At 40.8% G+C, this 26,818-nt stretch overlaps 1 protein-coding gene across 1 annotated transcript in view; it reads left to right on the top strand.

Annotated features, from left to right (window-relative positions):
• The window catches only part of SAMD12 (sterile alpha motif domain containing 12), a 175,835-nt gene that overhangs the window by 43,716 nt on the left and 105,301 nt on the right, over window positions 1–26,818 (top strand). Inside the window, exon 3 of the mRNA XM_066565820.1 lies at window positions 461–590. Within this exon, the coding sequence (XP_066421917.1) occupies window positions 461–590 (130 nt within the window). The remainder of the gene's footprint in view (window positions 1–460; window positions 591–26,818) is intronic.

The following is a 26,818-nucleotide window of genomic DNA, read 5'->3' on the forward strand; positions in this document are numbered from 1 at the left end:
GCACTACAGGCCTTTGTTGCAAGATCTTCTGTCGTTTGGTTGAGGACCATGCCTGGCCAGAGGGTACTCCTGGTCTTCTGTGATTATATCCAAACTGGGGCACAAATGTGCAGCTCTCCTGTGAGTTTGAACTATTCAAATTGTGCATCTGTTATCTTTTGGCTGTAGTCATTGGTCACTCTTAACACTATTTATTGAAGTGCAGTATGGTTCTGTGATGCAAGGAATATGAAAGCAATGGAAAGTAATGTTAAAGAACCTTCCACTGTGTGTGATTCCTGTGTGATGTATTTGAACAGCAGGGTCTTGTGGAATGGGCTGGCTATTACTGGACATCTGTCAGAGCAGCTCCTGTTTTGCATTTAGTATTTTAATATCATATATGGAAATGACAGATTAATATTTCTGAAATTTGTGTGCAGACTAAACATCATTTCTGTTCTTCATTCTTTGCCCCTAGTCTGGAACTGTGAAGCTGACTAAGCCTGTGGCGTTATGGACCCAGCAGGATGTCTGCAAATGGCTGAAGAAACATTGCCCTAATCAGTATCAAATCTACAGTGAGTCATTCAAACAGCATGACATAACTGGTAAAGTATGCATTATCAGCAATATTTTACTGACTTAAAATGTGGGGAATTGTTTTACTTTGCTGTTAATAGATTGTAACTGTGCACTGAGGGCTTTTTGTTGAATGTGTGACTAGAGAGTTACACGGTTTAGAGCCAAGGGAGTATTCCAGCTTTCATAGGATATGGTAAGTGATATCCTCATTTCTTTAAAAGACAGTTTCAGATAATTCAGGGTCAATATAATAAGGAAAGAAATCAGTCTGTATGTAAATAAAGGCCTCACCCTGTTCACTCAAAATAAAAAAAAACAAAACCCGACCATAAAGAAACATCCTATGAGGCAAATGTAATTTATGTAAATTTTCTCTTTCATTGAGATGTTTGACCTTGAATACATATTCTTTTTTTATGCCTCTGCCCACTCTTTAAAAAAAAAAAAAAAAAAAAATCTTTGTGTTCCTAATATGTAGGGTAGGAAGTGATCCCAACTGAGCCCCTCCCTTAGCCTGAAGCAGGATCGGTACAGCAAGTTCATTTCTGACAGATGTTTGTCTAGCTTTGTTCTGGAAATCTTGCAATGAAGCAGATTTTCGCATCTCTCTATTCCAGTATTTTATGGTTCTTAAAGTCAGTATTTTCCTAGGATCAATCTAAAATCAATCTGAACTATTATTTCCAGCCAAAACCCCTGATTTCTGTCCAAAATGTGCCTTGAGTACAGCCAGCCACTCTTTTGTACAGTCTTTCCTTCGCTGTATAGGGTGCTGCTTCTCAGCTGCACGTACTTTCCTTGCCTAGTCTAAAAAATATGTCTTTATTCTATCATGGTTACTCAACAAATACACATAGGACCTCCAAACCTTCAAAACCGGGTCTCTTTTCTTAAAAGAATATATTGAATGCAAAATTGTATTGTCTTCTTATTTACTTTAGAATTGATATCGATCCTGTTGATCTGCTTGACTTGTTAACTCCTACTCAGTTTGCTGTAGTTGTCTTTTGGCTGTTCACTTTAATTGGCATGAGTTTAGCAAATATAACTTGGGAGTTAAATAGCATTTTTGCTCATATACCAAATAGCAATTAATCTGTAATTAATTGTAAGTTTAATATGGAACACTGATCTGCTCTCTGCAGTGGTGGTATACAAAACTGGAAATTGGCATTCTGCCATTTAATGTTAAGCAGGAATTTGAGTTTCACCTACAAATCTCAGTCTTAACAATGTGTTGTTAACTGATGTGTGTTTCAGTCACTGTCTGATCACATACACATGTACTTGTGTTGTTTCCAATTTTGCCTTCATTCCTGTTGCTATTTTCTTATAATGTGTGAATGATTGCAAATATGAGAAACTGCCCATAGTTGTTTACTATGTAGCCATGAGTACATGTACACAAATGTAAGAGGTGGTTTGCTAAGTGTTAAGGTTTTGTACATGACCATTGTGCCCATTTCCTCTCAGTCACCATCTGTTGAATGCAGTCTGTGTCTCCACCCATGTGTACAGAGCTGACTGCATCCAGAGCACTACCAGAAGAAAATGAAGCTATTTTAAAATATTTTCTAGTACTGCTTTACTATATTCTCTTTCTAGAATTAAGACACTGTGAAATGAAGTTGAAAGGAAGACATTTTCATTTCAGCATAAACACTGATGGAGACTGTGGAATTGCATTGCAGAGGTGCAAAACTTTGAACTTTATAGACCTCTATGAAAAAGAGGAATTGAGATCACTCTTTTTTACTTTACACAAAAGAGGTATAAGGGAAAATATTGGTATGAGTGTTAGAAAATAAATCTGCAGGAAAGAACTTCAATTCAGCAACTACCAAAGAAAAAACACAATCAATATCTGTACAGATTTTATAAAAGTATATTGTGATAATATTGTGAGTGGAATCATTAACTCAGGAGGATATTTCCAGTGCTGTTGGTCCCCATGACTCTGATTATTTGAAATCTAATAAAGGGAAAGAACAGAGGATTTGTGGCTCAGAAAAAGTAGAGCATAGAAGGACCATGGAAACTAATGTGAAGATTAAGCCAAGGTAGTGTAACTGTTCCCAGATATGGCTGTGGAAAATTGATGTGATTGATGAAAATCTCAGGAATTAATGTGACTTTACAGGCTGTTTTGATATGGAAAAATATGATGGAAAAGTTCTTGAAGAAAGTGACACAAAAATGATATTTAAACTTTATTTGAAGATAAAATCTAAGGCATGGTCATAAGCCAGGAAAATAATCTTGAGCAAACATATCTAACAGTTGTTAATATAGATATTGAGAAGTGTGGCTTGTACTTGAGACTCTTGCTGATTAAAGTTTATTGAGTTGTGGACAAAGATGAAACCAAAACTATCATTTCCTTTGTGGAGATTTATACCTTTTTACTACTTCTGACAAAGAGCAGCTGCAGATGTAAAAGAAAAAAATCTTCATCTGGAAACTTACCTAATAAGAAAAAAGATCTTCATATTAACAGTGATGTTGAGGACATCATGGGGTGGGCAGAGTGTACTCTCATCAGATTTGCAGATGACAGCAAATGGTGGGTACCAGTCTATAGATTCAAGCAGGGACAATCCATAGGGATCTAGGCATGGGGACCAGACACTGGCAGGAATGCATCAGTAGGACCCTTATGAAATTCAACAAGGACAATTGTAAAGTTGTGCTGCTGGGAAGGCTGAGGCTCTTGCACCCTGCTGAAACTGGAGCTGACTGGCTGGGAAGTGGCTCTAGTGAAGAGGACCTTGATAGTCAGGGAGACAAAATGAGCCAGTGTTGTCCCTTGCAGCAAAGAATGCTGTCACTATCAACAGGAACATAGTAACCTGATCAAGAGTAGTCATTATTCCCTTTACTCTGTACTTCTTAGACTACAGTTCTTAGATCTCTGGTGCAAGTCAGGGTGAGGGCTGCAAAGATGCCCAGGGCTGGAGTTCTTGCTGTGTGACCAGTGGATTGAAGGAGCTGGGCTTGTTCAGTCTGGGGGAGAGGCAGCTTGCCAGCATGGGATGGGGGCACTAGCAGCAGCTCCCACTATACAGGAGGATTTGTCAAAAAGATGGAACCTGACCCTTTGCAGTGATGTATGAGAGATATGAGGCTGAGGCTGAAAATAAGGAGAAGCTTTCTTCCCCTTTTAGGACTTGGAAGCTTTGGAATGGGTTGCTCAGATTCTGTTCTGGGAAGGTTTCAAGCCCCAGCTAGGTAAAACCTTGAGAAACCCAATTTGATCTCATAGCTGACCTTGTTTTAAGCTGGAGGTTGGACTAGAAATCTGCTGGGGTCCCTTCCAATCTGAATTCTTCTATGGTCCTGTGATTTGCTTACTGAGTGCTTATTGAGCACCAGCAGTGAAATGCATTTTGCAGCCAGTTAGGGTAAATTAAATATGGACTAGTCTAATAAGAAATGGTAAGACTTTTTAATACATGAAGTCCTTGGATTCAGGGAGTGGAGCATTGACTTACTCAGCAACAGGTGAGATGTATTTTAAGGTGCTGAACCCAAAGACAGAGCAGAAAGAATATGAAGCAGTAATACTGAGCAAGATCTAAGGGCACCTGGCAGGAATCAGCAGTGGTGGGAAAAATAAGAAAAGGGAAGAAAAAAAAAATGATGGTGGCCTGTACAACAAAGAAGGCAATGCCATGGTAGGGTCATGTCACTAGAGGCTCTACAACAGGTGTTGGCATTTACAACAGTATGAGGAGACATAAAAAGTTGCATTGACCTGCCAGTTTTTATACTGGTATATTCCTGGAGATAAAAATGAGAAATACACCTGGCTCTGTGTGCATTTGTGACTTTGAATTTGCTGGGCAGCAGTACTTTTAGATGACTGGTGAATTCTAGAGAGATGAGTTCTTTGATGGTCTTGTCCCATACCATTGAAGCAAATAAGGATTTTTCTAATGTCTCAGCATTAAAGCATTAATAGGAACAAGACTGGGCATAGAATGATTAAGGAATAACTATTTGGGGATAAATAACTATGTGGGGGGGGGGGGGGAGGAAGGGAGGGAGGGAGGGAGGGAAAGAAGGAAGGCCTGCCTCATGTTTTGGTTTTACACCATGTTCCTCAGTGTGCAACTGCACGTCTTCAGAGTAAGAGTTTTTAATGCTATGATCATTAAACAAACCTCATTCTGTCAAAGTAATGCCCAAGAGGTACCTTGGTCCAATTGAAGAAATTTGATAGGAGATACTTGAAAGGACTCAAACCTTTTAAAATTAAAATTTTAAGAAGGAAAGGAACAGCACTCAAGAAAATCTCATTTTAGTTTTAGAAGAGACCAGAACTTCTGAATATTCATTAAATACCAAATGGCACCTTAGAAAATGAAATATGAATTGATACTGAAAACCTGCTGCAAATAGTCTTAAAATCTGCTAATTTTAGATCTTCTAAAGATGCTTGCATTAAATGAGCTTTATTGACATAAATAAGCTTTATGCCATGAAATTCATATAAAAATCATGCTTTCAAAATCAGCATTGATTAATTTTTTTCGCTTCAGTAATATATTTATAGATGTTAGTGTTTATCATATCAGATGAAATGTTCAAGTTATTTAGTGTTTTAATGAAGAGATAGTCTCATGGTTTAAGATACTACACTGGAATTTGGAGATATCGTGTCTCTATTTCAGTTTACTCTGGAAATACACTGGAAGTTTACTTAGGGAGCATACTGAATCCTCAGGGTCTAAATTATTCTCTCTCTGTACAGAGAAAGGGTTTTTTTAAATTAAATTGTTCCCAGATATCTTTCCAATTTTTAGAACATATATAATATATTTCTGCCCTTTATTTCATGGGCCTCAGGTGAGATGAAAGGTATACAGTGGACTGCAGGGGCCCGTGTTTCGTTCCTGGCTCCAGGGCAGGAAGGGTGACCAAAAGTAGGTGGGTTTACTCACTGTGGTGAGACCTCATGAATATATTCATCCTTTGCCATATGTTTTGGTTGATGTACAACAGAGATAAAGATTCCAGTGTTGTTAAATCTGTTGTGATATGTGTATAAAAGATACTATTTGAGTCAATAGTAAGCCTTCCTCTTAACAGGTCTGTTCAATTTGGAACAACTTCTGCTCACTTCCTGACCTTCGCTTGGCAAGTGATTCCAACATTATCTTTCATCCTTCCATTATTGATGAGTATTACACTCACTCAAAATATCTCTTGTGCCAATGACACAACACACTTCATGTGAGGCCTGATGCAAGAAGCCAAATGAGGTCTTCTGTAAAGTGGCCTTTTAGGTGTCCCCCAGCTGTTTCCTGACACCAGTCCCTCGAGTCTTCTCACAGATCCTGCTGTTGTTACACTGCAGAAGACTACATAAACCAGCACCTTTTCTTAGATTATCTTATTGGACATTGTTTTATTGTCCCTTAAAACTGTCACAGCCTACCCTTTAGGTTGTTATTGCTAGAGGTGTGTTTATGATCAGGTGTGGGGCTGATACCAAGAAGAGAAGGTCCTGGGTCAATGTGTTGTAGGAAAAGTACTCAAGCCTCCTTTAAAATATTTTTAAGTTTCTCTTTGCTTGGTTCCAAACTGTAGCAAGTTTTGAGCATTCTTCAGCACTGTCATATATCTCAGAAAGAACTTTCATTGTGTCTAAATTGAGGGTATTTCCAATAAAGTATTAGTTACCTTTCTTGTTTTGCGTGTGACAGTCTCTTCAGCACAACAGATGTCTTCTGCCAAGCAGTGTTAGTCTGATGGTGGAGAGCAGAAGCAACTTTCATCTCCAGCCATCTCTGGGCAGCCCTTCCCTTCTCTGTGGTGCAAAGTGTAAACCAGCCTTACCCTCAGTCCTTATTTATGCCACTTTTCCATGCTCTTTTTGTGAGGTCTTAACACCAATGTTGGTTGGTGGGCTGTCAAATCAATCCTGACTACATCCATCTGCAGTTTAAAAAATAAAATGAAATCATGGCTTCACCCTGGAGAGAGAGCTTTTATTCTGCTGTCTTGGTAAGGTCAGGCCTATTTGCAGCATTCTTTGTGGAGCTGTGATGCTTGTGTTGGAAAATGTGAGGGACTGTAGAGTTTTCCCTGTTTCATACTTGGCTGCTCTCAAATTTTTAACATGTGGAACACATCAAAGAGTGAGTGTCAGGATAAGGCTTCTGTTTGCATAATATATGGCAACTGTTCTTTTTGCATGGAAGATATCAGAAATATATTAATGTGCTGCTGTGTTTATATAGCATAGAATTGAAAAGTTGGAAAAGTAGAAATCTTTTTCAATATTCAGCCTCCTACTGACATAGAAAATTTTGTGTGAAAGTAATCTTTTCTCATGTCTCAGCAGTGGTTTCTGGGTCTGTCTTTTCAGTCAGGTGTTAGCTCATAAAACATACAGCAAAATTCCACAGCATGAGACAAAGCTGTGGTGGCTGCTGAGAGATCTGGTTTGGCCAGGAAGGCTCACCTGCAGTTGAGAAGGGGGCAGTGAGGCATTCAAACACTTCATGGGAATTGTAATTTAAGTATTAATATAGTTGATTATTTTCTGATCAATTGTCTTTTCTGTGATAAATAATCTGTAGAGTTCATCAATTAGTAATGAAATAGCTATTTTTTTCGCCTCTGTGCACAAACCAGTGGGGGGGGAGTGTTTGGTGCTCTTATTTGTTACATAAAATTCTGTGTGGAAGAAGTGATAATATAATCTGTTCTGTTTGGTAGAAAAGGGAACTTGATAAAGGGCAATGGAAGCATTTTTGGCCTTGTTTGTCAACGATGTTAAATTCCATGTCTGCTAAATTCAGAATGTAGTTTCCATGCTCCTAGTCCATTATCAGATGTGAGATCTGCTGTGCAAGTAGCTGATGAATGTTTTGCACAGTTTCCTGTCTTAGTGGATATTTTTTGGGTCAAGCAGCTTTTCTTTAGTACGCTCTATCCACTTTACCTGGAAGATCTCTGATGGTCTCAGTAAAGAGTTGCTCTACAGTATATTCAGAAGTGAATTTTATTCTAGCTGCCCCTTTTTCATCCCTTCAGTATTCAGTAAAGCTGTGCTAGCCAGATTTGCTGTAGTTGGTACTCCTGCCTGATGCAGAACACAGAATCCAAATCATTTTTGAACTGAAAAGCATAATTCCAGTCCTTCAGCTTCAGATCTGAAATTCCCTGTCAATTTAGCACAGATGAGTTCTTCTGTACTCTTAGAGTATGAACATTTAGGAGAGAGAAGAAAAAGGTATATTGCTCTTCATTTGAAGCAGTGTTTAATTGTTCCTTGGTACTTACTCTTCATATGCTGTCAGATGGGGAATTAATGTTTCTTAATTATACATGCAATGATAATGGGATTATTCCTTCCCTCTAACAAAAGGGTTTTCTCATTTTTAATTTAATCTTGTTATATTTACTTTAGGTTTTTTTTTCTAACTAGAGATCATACCATGTTTTACTGTACTCCTTGGAAAGATCTTTGTGGTACAGTTTTATAAACCTGATCCACTGTATTCTCTACAGAACACTGATTCACATCAATATCATGTACAATGCACTGCCAAAAACTCTCACCATGGCAGCCAGTTTCAAAATCAATTTCTGTTCCTTACTCAGAAGAGATCTAAAAATGTGAATTAGGGTGAGATATGGAAAAGTGTATCAAATGTCTTAGCAAAACCTATTTCAGGAATTCTCAAACTATATTGTAAAGCTTTGTGATATTTCCTAGTTTGCTGATAAGGCTGCACAGTGTATCTACAAGAAGAACTGAACACTGATTGTGATCCACTGACAGAGCCAAAAAGCTTAAGAGCCGCTGATGTAGCCTTTGGGTGCTTACCCATCTATCTTAGGTAAGTCAGGCATCCACCTTCAGTGGGATTTGTAAAACCAAGGGTAAGAGGGTGAATTACTGAAGTAGTAAGTGGAGAGGAAATTACTACCTTCAAGCAGATGAGTTTAGTGGACTTAATATAGCTAAGAGAAGATGTTATGGAAACAACCCTTTTATGTTCACCTTATTTCCTTTGTTCATCTTTTGTTTTGTGACCCTTCTCATGCTCTTCATGAAGCCTGCTTTTTATCAACTATTTTGTCTTTAGCTGCTTTACAGGAATATTGATTACTTTATTAGAAGTTCTAACATTTTGGCCAATGTCAAAGCTCTAGCTTCTTATTTTATTTCTTAGGATGTTTTTTTCTATGTTTTTGGATCTATCACTAACTGTTAGTTAGAATTCTCATTTCCCATCAATCCAGGCTTCTCTGTAACACTTCAGAAGTTTTAGATCCCATTCTGGTGTACTAGGAAAAGAAATGGGAGATATTGCAGGGTCTCCTTTCAGTCCTTTCAGGTAACTTTTGCTATTGTTTAGGAAGAAATATTTCTTGCTTTTGCTGTGCAACTGCAACATCAATTTTATGGCTCAGTTGTAGGTAAGGAAAACTTAGATGAGGTAAACTAAACTGATTAAGTGGAGGAGTTGTTAGAAGACCATACAGTTCCTCATTTTGAAAAAGTGAATTAATTTGCTGCTTAGTGGGTGTGTGTTTGTGATATCAGTGAGCAGCTAGAGCTGATTCTTTCTATTTCAGCTTGTTACTTGCCAGCGTGAACTATTCACGATACAGGGATTTAGTTTTAGTGTAGTCTTATAATTATTTGGTAGTGTTCCTCAGTCTGATAACACATCCAGCCTAACGGTGAAATGCAGAAGGAAGCTCCTGATATCTGAACCTGGATGAAGCCATGGCTGAGAGTTTGACTTCTATTTTGAACAAGGAAGAATTTCTTCACTGAAAGGGGGTGGTCTGCCATTGGAATAAGCTGTGCAGGGAGGTGTTGGAATCCACACCCCCAGAAACGTCCAAGAAATGTCTGGACATGACATTTAGTGCTGAATGGTTCGTTGACATGGTGGTGTTGTTTGGCCAAAGACTGGACTTGATCTTGGAGGTCTTTTCCAGCCTTAATGATTCTGTGATTCTAAGTGTGTATTTAATCTCTCTCATCCAGTTGGTCTGCAATATCCTGTGTTCCTTCTCTCACCTCTGACTTGCTGTTGCCTCCAGATGCCCTCCACCAATTATGCTGTGATTTCAGCTTCTCATTGGTCTCTGGTTTATAATATATATGTAGACAATGACTCTGCTCTTGCACCGAGTCTGTGACAACTGGATTAACCACATCTGTCCCAGCCCTATGTTCTCAGCTGTGTTCGTTTCCTCTGCTGAGAGTCTAGGCACGGCCTGCAGGAATTGGGCTGGCTTCTGCAGCTGCCCTGTCCCGAGTTCCCCCGCTGTGGCTGGGCAAACAGCCCCTGCAGCCCTGGGGCCATCCCCGCAGTGCCTCAGCCCCTCGGAGCCCCTGCAGCCCTGGGGCCATCCCCGCAGTGCCTCAGCCCCTCGGAGCCCCTGCAGCCCTGGGGCCATCCCCGCAGTGCCTCAGCCCCTCGGAGCCCCTGGGGCCATCCCCGCAGTGCCTCAGCCCCTCGGAGCCCCTGGGGCCATCCCCGCAGTGCCTCAGCCCCTCGGAGCCCCTGCAGCCCTGGGGCCATCCCCGCAGTGCCTCAGCCCCTCGGAGCCCCTGGGGCCATCCCCGCAGTGCCTCAGCCCCTCGGAGCCCCTGCAGCCCTGGGGACATCCCCGCAGTGCCTCAACCCTTCGGAGCCCCGTGCTGCCCTGGGGACTTCCCCGCAGTGCCTCAACCCCTCGGAGCCCCTGGGGCCATCCCCGCAGTGCCTCAACCCCTCGGAGCCCCTGGGGCCATCCCCGCAGTGCCTCAACCCCTCGGAGCCCCTGGGGCCATCCCCGCAGTGCCTCAGACCCTGGGCGGCTCCGGGCTGGTGTCGGACAGAGCTGGGGCTGCCCTTGGCGAAGCCGCGCCTTTCGCCTCTTGCCGTGCACGGCCCGCGACCGCCTGCAGGGGGCGCCTCCGCACCGGGAACGGCCCGCGCGGGCTCCGCAACGTGCGGGAGCTGAGGGAGCCGCGGCTCCGGCTCGATCCCGGGGCGGTCCTGGAGGAATCCGGCGTTCGTGCAGCCCCGCGCAGTCGTGACCGCTGCGCTCGGGAGGGTCCCCTCACCCGAAGCCTCCCCGCTCCGCTAATGAGCTTGTCAGCGCCTGGTTTGTCGTGTCCCTCCTTCATTCTGCTTCTGGAAATAGCCCAGCCAGCTGAGACTTTTGCAGAGAGCAAAGAGACTGGAGAAGAAAAGATTTCTTCCTTCTCTACCTCCCCCATATTACAATAAAAATAAAATCCAGAGGTGTTCTGGGTTTTTTTTTTTCTCTTTTCTTTTTGGTTGCTGAAGTGCTAAAGCAGCTGCCCTCTACTAGTTGGGGTTTGCCAAAGGAATAGCTTTCACTAAAAAGAAGTGCCTCTTGGTGCTCCAGTAGAAATTGTTTGATTTAATAAAGTTAATTGAACAGGTTGAAAGTCTGACAGGGTCCAGGGCGGTGCACCTGACCCCAAGCTTCATCCTTGTTATAGCAGAATGCACAGTGCAGGGAGGTCACAAATACCTGGCTCTTCACTAAACATGTAAGGACCCAGCTCCAGAATTTTCCTGTAGATTCTGTGAAAGAAGCGCTTTTCTTTTTGAAAAAAATATAAAATAAGGCTGGATTCCATCCAAGCCCTTTACTGTATTGATGAATTGATTTTCTTCCCTTCACCCAGCAAGGATCTGCACACCCTGAGAAGTGTTTATCTGATTCCTCAGGTCCTAGTGGTGACCAGCACTGAACTGATGCAGAAGAAGGCTTCCTGTCCTTCTGTGGGCATCCAGACAAATGCTTGCTGCTCAGAAAGAGGAATCCACTGTGAGAAACTTGTATCTTTTAATTGATTCTGTTACCTGTGAACCGAAACCCCACACTTGGAGCTGTGAATCTACTGCCACATAGCCTTATGATTGGTCTGAAGCATGTACATGTGGATTTAGCTGTGTACCTTTTTAACAAGGTGGACTAAAGACATGGCTCCTTAAGAAACCCACAACAGAGCACAGTCTTCTCTCCCCTGAGGTTTCATTAATGAGCCCTAAAGTACTTATTAGAGGCAAATTCTTGTTATACAGCAATCAACATTAAGTGTTTGGCCTCAGATAAAACTCGAGGCCTCCTATTCTGATGGCTTCTTTTTAACTACAGCTACTATCTAACTTAATCTAATGTATGAGTGCTTTTATTTGATAGCTGTGTTGCTGCTGAAAATCAGGCACTCTGTTCTTCAGTGGCTGCAGTCTGCTGTGGATTTTAGTCTTTCTTTAGTCTTGATTTTAGTCTTTTAAGCCTGCAGAAAAGGATGGGGGAAAAACCCACAAACAAACCCACAAAAATTAAAAGAAAAAAACCAACAAACCAAAGAAGACCAAAAATCATGTCAAAACATGAGCTGTCCCACAGAAGTTTTCAGAATCTCAAGAGCCTGCAATCCATCAGGCTGTGCAGACCTTACCCTGCTTCCCAGTATTTCTGCTTGAAGCATGAGGAATTTGTGCCTGTCAGGTTGGTAAGAGAAGCCTCCAAGTTCCACAGACAAAAGTGTTGCTTCTTAATCACTGAATAAAAAACCCAAATGCTCTCCCAAGGGGAATTTGAGGTTTTGTTCAGTTTTGTGAAATGCTGAACAATGTTGCCCTTGAGGAAATGCGTATCTTTTGTCAGTGTGCCATGTGTTTGAGACAAGCTGTCAATGTAATCCCAGTGCTGTCAGCTGTACTGACAGGGCACCTGCATTGCACAGGGCCTGGTGACATTGTGCTGTGATTACAGGGAGGTCTTTTACTCAAATGTTTGATCCTCAAAAGAAGTTTATGTGTATAAACCCCAGTCACTCTCTCTGCAGGTTCTGTTGGGTGCAGGGAATTGCCAAATTGAGATTATTTACCTGTTTGCGGGTCAAAATCACCAGACTCTGTAACTATTTTGGTTAGAAGTGTCCTTTTGAAACCATCTGGTCCAACCCCCTTGCTCAAGCAGGTAAAACAAGAATAGATTGTCCAGGAGCATGTCCAGTTGGGTTTTGGATGTTGGCACAGTTGTTCTATTTAATCAAGGTTTTCCTTGACTGCAGCTTTGAAGGTACAATTTTTAATGTTTGTTTTTCATAGGTTATGTAGATTTTATCTTACATACTTGTTCTTGATCTAAATATAACATCTCAGAACCTGAAGATGGATTAATAAGATTATTCAAAAAACAGTGCCAAATGTGCAATGATCCCAAATGGCCTGTAAGGAAATGCTGTGTGTTCCAAATTTTTGCTGCTGTTTTAAGGTATAAACACTGTCTGGAGAAATGCCAGGAATGTGGCAATCTGTTATGAACATATCAAACCTATGAAGCACTGCAATCCAATCTGCTGTCAAGCTCTAGTTGAAGTGCCATGCAAAATTGCTCGTGTCCATTGGTTTATGGATGCTCTGTGCATATAGATAAAGCTTGTCATATATTGACTTATCAAAAACAAACAAAAGACAGCTTGATTGTGATGAATGTCACCTGTAACCATTATCCTAGGCTAATCTACTGCTGAATTTGCCATCCACAGATGTGTGCAGCCCTTTTTTATGTCCCATTAAGCCATATGCAGACCCACCTCATAGTGACTCATTCCGAGTCTGTCTTATGGAGAAAGCTTCTTTCTGTTAATAACTGATGGTCTGTGATTTTTTTATTACTCTCAACACAAGGAGCTACAGACCTGTTAGCCTCTCGCCAGTTCTGCCAAAAGAATGGAACAGTTAATTTGGGTTTCTGTCAACAAAGAATTGCATTGTATAGGTAATACCAGTTATCTTGATGCTCAGCCTGTCAAACTAACCTGGCACATTTTTCTTTCTTTCTTTTGTTTTTTGGGTTTTTTTTTTTCCATTGGCGAGGGTATAAGTTTAGTATTTAACAGCTACCATGCAGAATATATGCCTTTTTCTGCCCTGAAAACATACAGCTTAGGATCACATGACATCTTAATTAAACATGTGCCTTTAATTCTGTATGCTGCTTGCTGGAATGAGGCTGGTCCATTGACAGACGCCTGTACACAGTAGAGAGACACTAATGAAAAGGGCCTTTATTGGTGTCCCCTGGTTTGGCTGGTTGTGCAGCATCGTTCAGCCTTTCTGTGTTGGTTGCCTAAGTGTAGCAGTTGATGTGGCAGCAAACAATCAGCAGGGTGTGTTAATGGTACAGGTGTGGTATAAATAATCCAGCTAAATGGAAATCCCTTTATCCTGCAGGTACAGCCTCTTCTCCCTTGGAAAGCAGGCTGTCAAGGAAAAAAATGAGTTGGGAGTTAGTGTAGGTAGACAGATTATATGTACTCTAAATGAAAAGCTAATGGGACTGATGTAATCTCTTGTTATAAAAGTTGAATTGAATAGCAGGGATTGTTGTAATGTACACAGGTCAGGCTGCCTAAATCTACAAGGATGCTGTGTCCAGTTGTGATGTTTTAATTCTAAGAGTAGCATAGAAGTAGATAGAAAGCAGAGCACAGCCTTTTCCCAAGCCTGGAAGGTGAGCCTTGTCATGTTACAGGAGATGAAGCTGCTGAAAGGAAGGTTGATAGGTGACTTGATAACTGGATATAGGGGCTTAGCAGGACAACAGTCTGTGTTCAAAAGCTGAAATTGGAAGCTTGAGTGATTCAGTAATCGGAAGATGAATCCTGGCTTTGCAGGTCATTCAGCACTGGAAGTACTTATTAGGAAAAAGGGTGGACTTTGACAAATTCAAGTTTTCAAAAGGTGAGAAAGGTGGGTGGAAAAATACATGGTAAGCATGTGTATGTGCAGTACCCAGGCTGCATGGTTACAGGGACCCTTCAGAAGAAGTATCAGCAATCTCTAGATTCCATTAGACTCTGCAACCTCATTTTGTGAATTTGGGTTGGGGATGGTTTGTATTTGCAGTTTTATTTTTCTGCTTCTTGTGAGTCTATGCCTTTAGAAGCAAACACCTCTCTGAAGCTCACATGAGCCTTGAATTAGACACCCAACATAGCAGAAGAAACTAGTTAGCAAACTACAGGTAAAACAATCTACCAATTGTTCTTTCTGTGCTCTACACATGTTTTTTCCTCCTTGTTCAATCAGTATGTCAGACTAGGTCTAGGGTAAAACATCTGATACACAAGCACTGCAGGCTGAATGTGAGCAGTCCTGCATGCTCCTGGATACAGCCCTGTTGTAACCATCACGTTTGGAGTAGGTACTTGTACTTAGGGAGCTGTGTGGTATTTTCCTGACAGCTCTCTCCTATGGTTCAAATCTCTTATATTTTTCTGTGTTTGTCCAGAGAGCAAGCTGGGCTAGATACACATACTTTGGAAAATCCAAATCTGAGATTTGAGGTTCTTGTCTGTCTTCTCTTTGAATTCCCCTGTGACTTGCATTTGCAAATATATCAGATGTGATGTGCAAAGATGATGCCTGTAAACAGTCTTATGAACCCAGCTGGATGCTGATGCATGCTCACATACCTGCCATTCCTTTAATTCTCTGCTTAGGCATCATTTCTGTACAAGCTTGTTAATACCATCTGTTTTCCATATCTATGTACACATTATTCTTAGAGCAAGAATAATGTGTACATAGTTTTGCTGAAGCTGCATGTGATGCTCTTTTGCTAGGACAGGTACCAGAACTTGCAGTCTGGTAGGAGACTCTGACTTCTTGAGCTGTTGCTTAGGAATTTCTTTACATTTGTCACTTTAGAAGTGACACTTGGACTGTCCTAAAAAAGGATAATGAAAAATAACTATTGAAGACCATTTCTTCTGAAAGCACAACCCTTTGAGTATGTTTTCTGATTCAGAAATGTGTGGCCATCAAATAATGTAGATCAGATCGACAGAAGGATTTTAGCCATGGAACTATCTTTGACCTCCATATGCTACATGCAGTATTGCCATACTGTGTTGCTGGGATGGGACTTAGAGCTGCAAAGTGCAGACATCAAATCAATCTGACAGAAAGCAAGGTTCACACTGGCTGTGTATGTTACATTTTTAGGCAAGAGTATATTCTCCTTGTGCAAATGCTTTTGCTTTTTTTTCTGGGTTCACAGCTTCTTTTGGTTTAAATAGAGTATATAATCTCAGGGTCTGAGATTTTGCAAAAGCTCTTGAGGTGTTCAGATTGTGAAGTTTGGGTGTTCTCTGATGTCTGTTCAGAATAGTTCAATGACTGTATGCTTCCAAGAGATTTTACTTTGGTGTGTCAATTTTCTTTAACAAAAGCAGAAACAGTTACCTACTCAGGTCAGAGAATCATCCATAAAACTGTCCAAGATTTTTTCTTGGTGATAAGGCTAAATCTTAAACTACTGCATAAATTGTTCAAGGAGAAATGGAATCATCTGAGAGTCTGATTTCCTGGACCTCGTAATTTTACATCTGCACTACTGCAGCATGGCACAGCTTTGCCTGAGCCCAGCTCTCAGGCAGGAAGGATCACATGGAGTATTCATGAGCAGTCTTCTCTCTGGGCTGTGAGTGAGGTGGAGCTTTGAGGCAGTGGTCTGTGATACTGCACTGGAGAATACATTCTTCAATGCAGGTGCACCTGCAGACTGCAGCTTCAACTTAAAATGTTGAACTGCATCGATTCCCACATTGCTCATTATCAGAGCTGAATTCGCTGGAGCTGTCCCGGACTGCTTACAGTGATTACAGATGTAGGTGATGGTTTCCAGTCTTCTACAGGGACCAGTCACTGGAGGGCAATGAGGGCTTTATTTTGCTAATGAATTTCACAGCAATTGGCTGACAGTAGAGGAAGTATTGAGAGTCTTCTGTTTCAGATACTGATTAATGTCTATTTAAAGCACTGAAAATTCAGGGTCTAACTGGGACCTTCCAGTGGGGTTTTTTTTGTCCTAGACTTAGGGTTTTTTTTTTTTTCTTCTGTTTTGACACTTTCTGTCCTTCTGTTGAACAATCTTCCTTTCCAGTAGTGGGAACCTTTAGAAGTACAGACACGACAGTTCTCTCATTGTATCCAGCTCCACAAAGGCACTACCTGGCTTGGATGACTCTGTTCCTAAGCTTGGGGCTGGAGCTTGCACAGTCTCTTGAAATGACTCTTTGAGTGGGTCTGTTGAGTGGTTGCAGACTGAAATGCTTTGAAGGTTCTAACATGAGCAAATTTACATTGATCTTGTGCTGAAGACAGCACATTGGCACAAAGGCTTACTATCACGTTGTACTTTCCAGTTAGAAACTGTGGGGTATTTTTCTTCTTCCCAATAGTTACTTAATTCTTTTAACTGAACTGCAAGTATTTTCCCTGACCTTGTATTGAAAATCATTGAAATTTTGGTAACAATAATTAAGCCTTAAAAAATCAGTTTGGTACAAATAACTGACATGGAAATTTTCAGCCTCAGTGGTTGAAGTTCAGCAACACTTGATGATTATGAATGGTGTCAAGCAGCTATAATCATAGTCATCAACACCTGTGCTGTATGTGTGTACCAAAACATATATTTGGTCTCCTTTGTAAGGAATATATGTAGTGGTTCATTGTTGCAAGTCTTTCTATTTGGCTGCATTGCACATTTCTGTCTGTAAAGGGAATGTGTGTTTAGAGAGACTTGCTATTCTGTGGATCAAGTGTATACTTTTATGGAAGCTTTCATTTTCTTCTCATATTGCTGTATTTAACACTGAGTTTTTCAAACTAGAAATGCACTATCATTCCTTATGTAGAAAATAATTAGCAGTAAATTGTATTTCTTATGCATAACATGTTGTATATGCATGTTTTTCTGTGCAATGATTTTCATGGATTCTCTCTCAAAACGAAGCGTACATGGGTTTTCAAATCTGTTCCATCTGCATCTTTAAAGCAGTGGCGTAGCTGTAGGTATGAGTGTGCTACATCAGGCTGAGGATGTATCTAGAGTAGAATCTTCTCTGTCCAAAGGTAATGCTTATGAAGGAGTGTGAGTATGGGACAAGCATATTTCCTGCTAATACCCTCCTGCTTTCCAACAGTTTGAACACATTATTAATTTGAACACATTATGCTTCGAACCTCTATGGTAATATGTATGAGTTAAGGACATGGAACCTGGAAGCTGACATTTCCTGATTGCTGAGATCTGAGCAGTGCAGCCTTCACATTGACTTTGTTTGTGCTGGTGGTGATGTTATGTACTAGAAGAGAGGAATATTTAAAGATGCAAGGGAGTAATAAGAGTATTAAAAAAAATGCAAACTAAACACAAAAACAAACAAAAACCCACCAGGCTGATGAATTAGAAAACTGTGTGCCCCTTGAGCTTGTTGTTTTCATTGCTATTTAGTCAGTATTTAAGTTTAAAATTTTATTTTCTGGATTCGTTGATGGCACATATACTCTTATGTCCAGAAAATTCCCTGAACGAGCTGAAAATGCAATGAAAATGCTCCTGTGAATCTCTTTCACTTTTCATACATGATCCAGGTTTGTGGTGCTTGATTCATACAATAGTTTTGGTTGCAAGAGTCCCTTAAAGGTCATCCCATAAGGATCCCAAAAGTCCAACCCTCCCTGCCATGGCCAGGGACACCCTCAACTAGATGAGGTTGGTCAATGCCCTGTCTCCCTTGACCTTGAATATTGCGTCCAGTTCTGGGCCCCTCACTTTAGGAGGGACGTTGAGATGCTTGAGCGTGTCCAAAGGAGAGCAACGAGGCTGGTGAGGGGCTTGGAACACAAGCCATATGAAGAGCGACTGAGGGAGCTGGGGTTGTTCAGCCTGGAGAAAAGGAGACTCAGGGGTGACCTTATCACCCTCTTCAACTTCCTGAAGGGTAGCTGTGGTGAGCTGGGGGTCGGTCTCTTTCTCCGGGCAACAACCGACAGAACAAGAGGACACAGTCTCAAGCTGCGCCAAGGGAGATGCAAGCTAGAAATAAGGAGGAAGTATTTTACAGAAAGAGTAGTCAAATACTGGAATCATCTACCCAGGGAGGTCGTGGAGTCACCATCCCTCGATGTGTTTAAAAAAAGACTGGATGTGGCACTTGGTGCCATGATCTAGTTGAGGTATTAGAACATGGGTTGGACTCGATGATCTTAAAGGTCTCTTCCAACCTAGAATTTCTGTGATTCTGTGATTCTGTGAATGTTTCCAGGAATGGGGCATCTCTCTGGGCAACCTGTTCCACTGTTTCACCACCCTCACTGAAAAAATGTCCTCCTTATATCTAGTCTGAATCTATCCTCCTTTAGGTTAAAAACCAGGCCTCACTAAAAAGTTTGACCCTGTCTTTCTTATAGGCTCCCTTTAAGTACTGAAAGGCAGCAATAAGGTCTCCCTGGAGCCTTCTCTTCTACAGTCTGAGCAACCACAGATTGAGATATTTCTGTCAGCATTGATGGAAGTTAGCTTTGAAGAACTTGCAGTATTTACTTACAGATCCCTACTGCTGCAATACAGTTCTGACCTTCAGAGACACCACTTCTGAAGAGCTCACAGAGCCTTTTTATTTTGTTGAATTTGATGAATGATGCCTGGCTTTCATTTCCCTGACAGACTGTTTATTTTCACCAGGTGTGCTTCAGGGCTGACTGTTTGTTTTTCTCCTTTATTAGAGAGATAGTTAGTTGTCAGTAAAATAACAATTACAGTATCTGCCCATTTACTGCATGTTCTGGAATGCCAGATGTCAGAATACATCTTACAGAAAGAAGATGGAAACTTTATCTCTTTTTAGTCATAGTAGTCTTGAAAATATAAGGCAAAGTAGAATATGGCTTTTTTACATTCCATCTGAGTGAATCCTTCAGTAGTAAGCAACTATTTGCATACTCTTTATGTAAGCAAGCTCTAGCTAAACAGCCTCCACTAAATCTTGTGCAGTCTATTGCTGACTTGCAAGAATTGCTGGGAACTGTTACACCAATATGATCATCCATCTGGCAGAAAAACGCTGTAAACTGCAGTGCCATTAACACTTTTGTATAGCAAAAGCTTTGATGTGCTGGATCCATTCTGTACCTCAATGAATTATCCACAGTAAAAGAACAGTATGAGCAATTGTAGTCTGAAACACTCTCTTGTACAAACCTGCAGTTATAATTGGTAGTGAGAGACTGTGAGAAGCAGTATCTTTCAATGCTATCTCTCAAAAATATATCAAAATGATTAAACAAATTTCCCAAAGAATTTGAGGACTTGCTAATACTAGACCAATATTTGATTTAAAAAAAAAACAAGCATGCAGCTTTCTGGTTTTCAATAATTAATGACTTTCTTGAGTGCAGAAAAGTGAATTTGCCAAATTTGACCTTGGACCAAAATCAAAACTAGAATATTGAACTTGTTTTGTTTTATGTAAACCAGAGCGACGAGTCATGTAATTGTAGGAGGTTATTGAGAAGTCCTTAAATTTTTTGCAATTGCAGTGGCCCAACATGGACAACAAATTAATTTAACTCAACTTCAAATTGTTTTGCACTAGCAAGCCCTGTGACTAAACTTTGAGTGTCATCTGGTTGTCAGCCCACACTGGAAGTGGATTAACTTGGACGTGGGTTGGATTTGCCCTCCACAAAGTAGGCGTGGATGCCCTTGTGTCCTCTTGCAATTCTTGCAAGCATACTAAGTGTTCTGAGTAGCTCCTTACAACTCACACAGCCAGGAATGCAGTAGCTCAGTGCAGACTGATGTGCTCTCTCCTGCACCAGGGGCACCAAGGCAGGATTTCATCTCCACTTTTAAATATTGTTGTACAACTGTGGCCATCCCATGCAATTCAAGTTTGTGGGGAGGTAACATGTCTTTGTGCTTATTGGTCCCAGTCATGCCTCAGACAACTGTATTGTGGTCATGTACTGGAAATGCTCAGTGTAACTGACCCCTGGAGAGGGGAACTTTATCTTTACCAGGTGTCAGGCAGAAGTTTAACAGAGCTATAAAGTCAGGAGTCAGGCAGGTTCTGAACAAGGAGGCAGCCAGGGCTCTCTGCCTTTGTAAAATGGAATAGCTGTGGTCACACTGTATTGACTATTGCCTCTCAACAATACAGGGAGAGGTGTGATGCTCTAACATAAAAATCTTCTGCATCTCTTGTTAGAGGTGCCATATTAATTTCAAACCTTGTGGTAGTGTGAATAATATAACTCTTAGGCAAACCCATGTGCTGCTGCAATGTGGAGTCATAGAAATCTTTAGTGAGCCCAAGTTAGAGCAAGAAAAGCTTGGACTGCAGCTCTCTACCTCAACCAATAATGCTTCCAATTCCTGTAAGTATTTAAGACTATGTAGAAATAGAACTTAATGGAAGGAGAAATTATGTACTTAGAGCCTTCCTGCCACACCCCTGCTGGACTGAATGTATCATTTAGAGGTGATACAAATTCTTTATTCTTCTTTTAGAGTGATAAGAAAGCTCAGAAAAGTTATACTTGTCTTTCCACTGTGTGGGTTTTTACCACAGTCCAAAAATAATAATAAAGGATAAAAAATAACAGTATCACCTGATTGAAAGATTCTTAAGAAAGGTACTGGAGACAGCTCATGTGCTTTTTTTTTTGTTGTAGAGTCAGTGTGAGAATATAGAAATGCAATTGATGGAGAAATAATTTAGCCTCCTTAAGCAAATGCTGTTCCAGCTTTGGACAGCCTTAGGACTCTGCAATAAAAATGTTTTAATGTGAACAACTGTGGTATTCACAACTATTGAGGTTTTATTATTAAAAATAATAAGTAATATACTAACCTGTCATTTTATTTGTCATTTGATGGTTTTATACTCTTCTCTTTCTATTTTGTAGCACAACTGTCATAATATCCAAGCAGGCCCTATAACAAAAAAGAGAATAATTATGTGAAAATAACTTTGTACATCAGAGTTCATTAAAGTTGAAGCTGTACAATATGAATGAGAGAGTGAATGCCTCAGTTACGAGTAACACTTTGTATGAGTTCATACTCAGGTGGGTAAGTGTTGTCCTGGTTTTGGCTGGGATAAAGTTAATTTCCTTTTTCACTGGTATATTGCTATGATTTTGTTTCATGTGTGGGTAATGTTGGTTACACACTGATGTTTTGGTTGTTGCTTAGCAATGCATGCCCAAAGTCAAGGACTTTTGAGGGTCTCAAGCTCTGCCCTTGAGGATTTGCACAGTGAGATGGGAGGGAGCATGGCCAGGACAGCCATGAACTGGCCATAGGGATATTCCATACCATAGCACATCATGCCCAGTATATAAAGTGGGGAAATTGGCCAGGAGGGGCCAGTTGCTGCTGGGGAATGAGGTGGGGGGGATTGGTCAGCGAGTGGGGAGCAACTGCAGTGAGCATCACCTGTTTTCCTGTTACAATTACTGTCATCAGTAGTAGTAGTAGTAGTAGTATATTTTACTATTATTAGTATTATTAGATTTTACTTTGTTTAAATTATTAAATCATTGTTGTCTAAACCTGTGAGGCTTTTTCCTTTTCCTGCCATACCACAGCTGTGTGGTGCTGAGCTGCCAGCTGGGGTTAAACCATGACAGTGTATATGGAGCAACATTTTACTTTATCACACAAGTAAAATTTCTTATCTAAGAACATGGATTTCCCATTAACCCCTCCTGGATTTGAAATAGCAGTCTCTCTCTCTCTCTTTTTAAAATCACTTCATTTCATAGTGCCTGTTTCATGTAACTGAGATGATCTGATACTCCTTGTTGAAGTGCAGGTCTCTCGCTTTCAGAAAACTCTTGATTGCATTGCTGAAGTCAGCCATAGCAAGAAACATTTCTATGTTAAGAGTCTGGTTAGCTGCTCTCTAAAAAGCCATTTTCTCTGATTGTTCTGGGACTTCTTAAGGCAGACTTGAATTGATTCTCTTTTCTGGGCAAGGGTTCAGTGGAAGGTTTTGCAAACTTGGGGAGTGCATTGAATGCCTGGCAGTCCCGAAATGCTGCAAGTCCATACTGATCTCAGGAGATGTTCCTCTCTCTGTAGATGCAAATGTTCTTCTTGTCAGCATGTCTGTGGGTGTAAGTCAGGATCTTTAAAAAGTCCCAGCATTGTGGTACTTTTTAACCTCTTTCATCACCTCTCCAGGTGATCAGTGTTGCTTTAAATCTTATGAAAATATCTGTGGTGAATCTAAAAACTTTGAGTGGAAAAAGGCAACATTTCTTATTAACAGCTTTGTACCATTTAGGAGCACTGAGAGAGCAAACCATTAGGAGCTGTCTTTGTATTTACCACTTTTGTGACAACAGAGTAGTTTTACTGTCTCTTACAGCAGTCCTGTAGCAGGTTTGCTGTTACCCAGCCACTCTGTAACAGGAGGAGGCTCTTGGCTGGCAAAGAGGAGGTGCTTTCCAGTACTGGGGAAGTTACTTAGCAGAAAGTATTCAGTCTGCAGGGTTGTAGGAAGGTGATTAACTTTGATTATATAGTGTTTATTCCAAGACTGGAAGGATATCCCAATAATTACTGTGCTTAGGTAAAGACCAAAACCTGGTGACTGTCTCTAGAAGTAACAGATTTTTGTCAGTCTTCCTTTCCCAGACCTTTTATTGTCCTTGCTGAAAAGCTGTTCCTGTAGAGACTGTGCCAGTGATATAATTGTACTTATGGGTGGGAGGAAACCAATGGCATTTTTTCCATGTGTCCTGACAGTGCTTGAGAAACAGTGCTGGCTTAGAGGTCAGGATTGCAGAAGACATTAAGGGTGTTCCAAGAATTATGAGTGAACTGACATAGGCACACCCTACGACTATAATTAATGATCCCTGTGAATCAGGCAGGATATATGTGTAAAAATCCTTGACAGCTCTTCTGACTTGTGCAATGTAATATGCAGCATGTCGCCCTTCAGAAGTAATCCAAAATTGGACCTGACATTACTGTTTTTTGGGCTCTTTTTCACACATTGTCTCTTACAGGACTTCACAGAAGTAGCATTCCTTGAAGAAATGTTGCTTTCTTCAAACACAGTATCCCAGTCATTTACGCCTCTTCTCTTTCTCCCTCTCATTTCCGGTATTTGAAAATGTTGGAACAACTTTTTAATAAGTAAGATCTGACACAAGGCCTAAAGCCAGAAGAATTCTTAAAATGCCTAGAGGTGAAAATTAAATCTAAATAAAATTGCTACCATCATAAAAAACTTAACCAGACATCTCTTTTCCAGTGCTTTTCATCATTTTCCCTGTTGAGAGAACCAAGTCATTTAAAAGCTTAGAACAGGTAGAAAGAAAAGGTGAAAAACAGCAGAGGAAATCCTTTCCAACTGCTCTGGCTTGTGCCAATGGACACATAGAATTCATGAGGAAGGAGGTAGTTTTGTCTCTCCTCTGACCTCTGATTTCTGAGAAATCAGTTTATACTTGTACTTTTCAGGAAGACTGAATCCTGGAAGTCTTCTTGTCTTTTAAGATTGAACAAACCCTTATGCAGCAGATGTACTATTTTAGTAGAGCTGGTTGGGTTTTGACAAGAGAACTTCTGGCTCTGTAATGTTGCCATGTTCATGTCAGTGGTGTTTCTCAAACATCATTTGACACTGAGGCTAATAATAAGCAATTACAACAACTTGTGCCCATGCTGCTAGAGGTTCTTACTCCTAAGGATAGGATGGTTGTGTTATGCCATTTGTGGAAAATAGCCCCCAGTCTCTGCTCATTCCTGAAATATACCTGGAAGTTTCTGAGGAACTGTTAGGTGGCCCAGGTCAGTGGGCCATGAAATCTCAGGGGTGATTTGATAGTACAAACAACTGAGTTCCAGCAGCTGAACCTTGGTGGCAGTGGTTAATTTAATGGTGTGGACAGCAGTGGAGAATGGATGTTTTTGGAACCACATGCGGTCCTCTTTTCAGAATGGGTGACATGAGATGACCTTCAAAGGGCTGAAAAATCCCACGTTTTACAAGCCAAATAGACTCCATCCTTCTGCTCTTCTAAACTTGCTACTTACAGCATTTTCTTGAGAGAAATCCAATATCTGGATGCTGCTGCTGAGGGATTCTGTAGGTGGTGTACACTTGTATCTAAACAATTTTGAGGGTAGGTAGGTATTTTTTCACCTGACTCCTTGGTTTGCACATTTCAATTGAATACATCGATACACAAAGTACGTAAGACTCTTGGATTCAGTACCTGCTAGTTGTGACCTTGCTAACTCTCTCGAAGTTCGGGCTGCCTGATTTGCTGCTCTGTACCTTCATGGAATAGAATCACAGTCACTGTGGTTAGAAGGGGCTCTGAAGGTCATCTTCCAAACTCCTGCTCAAAGCAGGGCCCACTAGAGCAGATTGTCCAGAGCTGTGTCCTGTCAGCTGTATCTCCAAGAATGGAAACTCAGCAACTTTTCAGAACCTTTGTTCCAGTGTTCAAGCACACTCAAAAAAGGTTCTTTACAATTAAATGGAATTTCCTTTGTTTCAGTTTGCGGCCATTGTCTCTTTATTCCTTCTGTTAGGTGTTTACATATCTTGGAAGGCTCTCCCTGAGCCTTCTCTCTTCCTGTCTGAGCAATCTCAACTCTCTCAGCCTTTCCTTACCTTACAAATGCCCCAATCTATTAATCATCTTTGTGGTCTTTTGTTGATCTTGCTCCAGTATGTCTGTGTCTCTCTTATACTGGGGATTCCAGAACAGGACAAAGCATTCCAGGTGTGGCCTCATCAGGGTCATGTTGAAGCTAAGGATCACCTCCTTGGACCTGCTGGAAATACTATGTCCTACTGCAGCCCAGGAAAGTCTAGAATTCTCAGTAACCAGGGTTCCAACAGCTGACCTTCTTGGCTGAAAGGGCACATTTCTGGCTTACATACAGCTTGGTATTCACCAGGATCCCAGGTCTTTTCTTGCTCACTGAATAACGAAAATGTTTCTTACACCATTATGAATGGATCTTATGTGATCTGATCCTTATCATTTAAGTAGAACACGGCTGCTGAGACCAGATACAAGGTCCTGAGGCCATGACTGGGAGTACCTATGTCTTGCTGTATGATGCAGAAAGAATCTTGGCTTGCCCATTTTCAAAGGTCATCAGAAAATAGCTTGGGAGCAGACAGGAAATAACTTGATTTAGATCAGCTTCTTATGCAACTGTGCCAAAGGATTTGTAATTGATACTTCAATCTATAGACAGCTGTGATCCTACATACCATCCAGCTGATTTAATTCAGGGGTATTTACAGGAATTCATACTGTCAGTGCTCACATGTGTCTTACCAGGGGAGCTTTGTAGTTGAGAAAAGTGCAGGAAAGAACTTGTTTCAGTGGGAAGAAAACAGAAAAAAGCTGGTGAGGAAAACCAAGCAAAATGGGTATCACAAAGGTGACACAAAGGAGAACATTACAAAGAAATATAAGTGAATTGAGTGAAGAGTATTTACATATCTGGATATTTGATTTATAATTTTAATTATGCACTGGAAGATGAAGTAAGTTATTTAATAATATCTGTTGTCACTTTTTTGGTTTATATTGATGCTCTTCAGCTCTTGATATCTGAATATTGTTACATGCTGGAGTTTCACAAGACGTGTCTACAACCCAGGAAAGAGAGTTAAGCCTAAATGTTTATTTATAACAAAGAAACAAGAAATTGTCTTTTGTGCATAATCAAAATCACATTTGAAACTAACCCTAAAATGATTTGGCTTTTGTATTGAAGACTGAGTGCAAGCTAATGAATGGAGATGAAGATAAACAATTTAGTACTTGACTGAGGATTCAATTTGTGGCTCAGTACTCAAAAAACATTCTCTAGACTCTTGTGGTTTAGGAAAGTTTTTCCAGGCTGGAAATGATGTTTTCCTCCTCTGTTTTCTTTGTATGTGTGTGTGTAAACTCGTGGAAAAATTATTATGTATAATTGTGTCTGAGCACTGATACGAGTGACAGCACCTTCATTCAACCTGTCGGAATAGTCCCTCTCTGCATGAGTAAAGCATCTCGCCCTGCGCTTAACCAGTGTGTCACTGGTTCCTAGTGCATATTCTGTGAGTGAAAGAACTGTGCTTAAACACTGTGACATCTGCTCAGGGTGTGTGAGGGTGAGATCTGCTCATCTCCTGGGTGAGGGTTAGTCTGCAGTGCTACTGTAGGAAATTTCCATGATGATCGTTTCCAGAATTCTCCTCTATAAAAATTAACACCGGCAAATTGCCAATAAGGGTTATAATACATTCACTAGCCACAGTTGTTGCTTTTTCTCTAATCTGATTTTATAGGTTGATTAGTGTTTGTTCAACTCAGTGCCTCTTTAAAGAAAGACTTAAAGGTGGATCATGTCATGC

The sequence above is a fragment of the Molothrus aeneus genome, chromosome 1 (assembly GCF_037042795.1).
Source record: "Molothrus aeneus isolate 106 chromosome 1, BPBGC_Maene_1.0, whole genome shotgun sequence".
Taxonomy (NCBI): Eukaryota; Metazoa; Chordata; class Aves; order Passeriformes; family Icteridae; genus Molothrus; species Molothrus aeneus.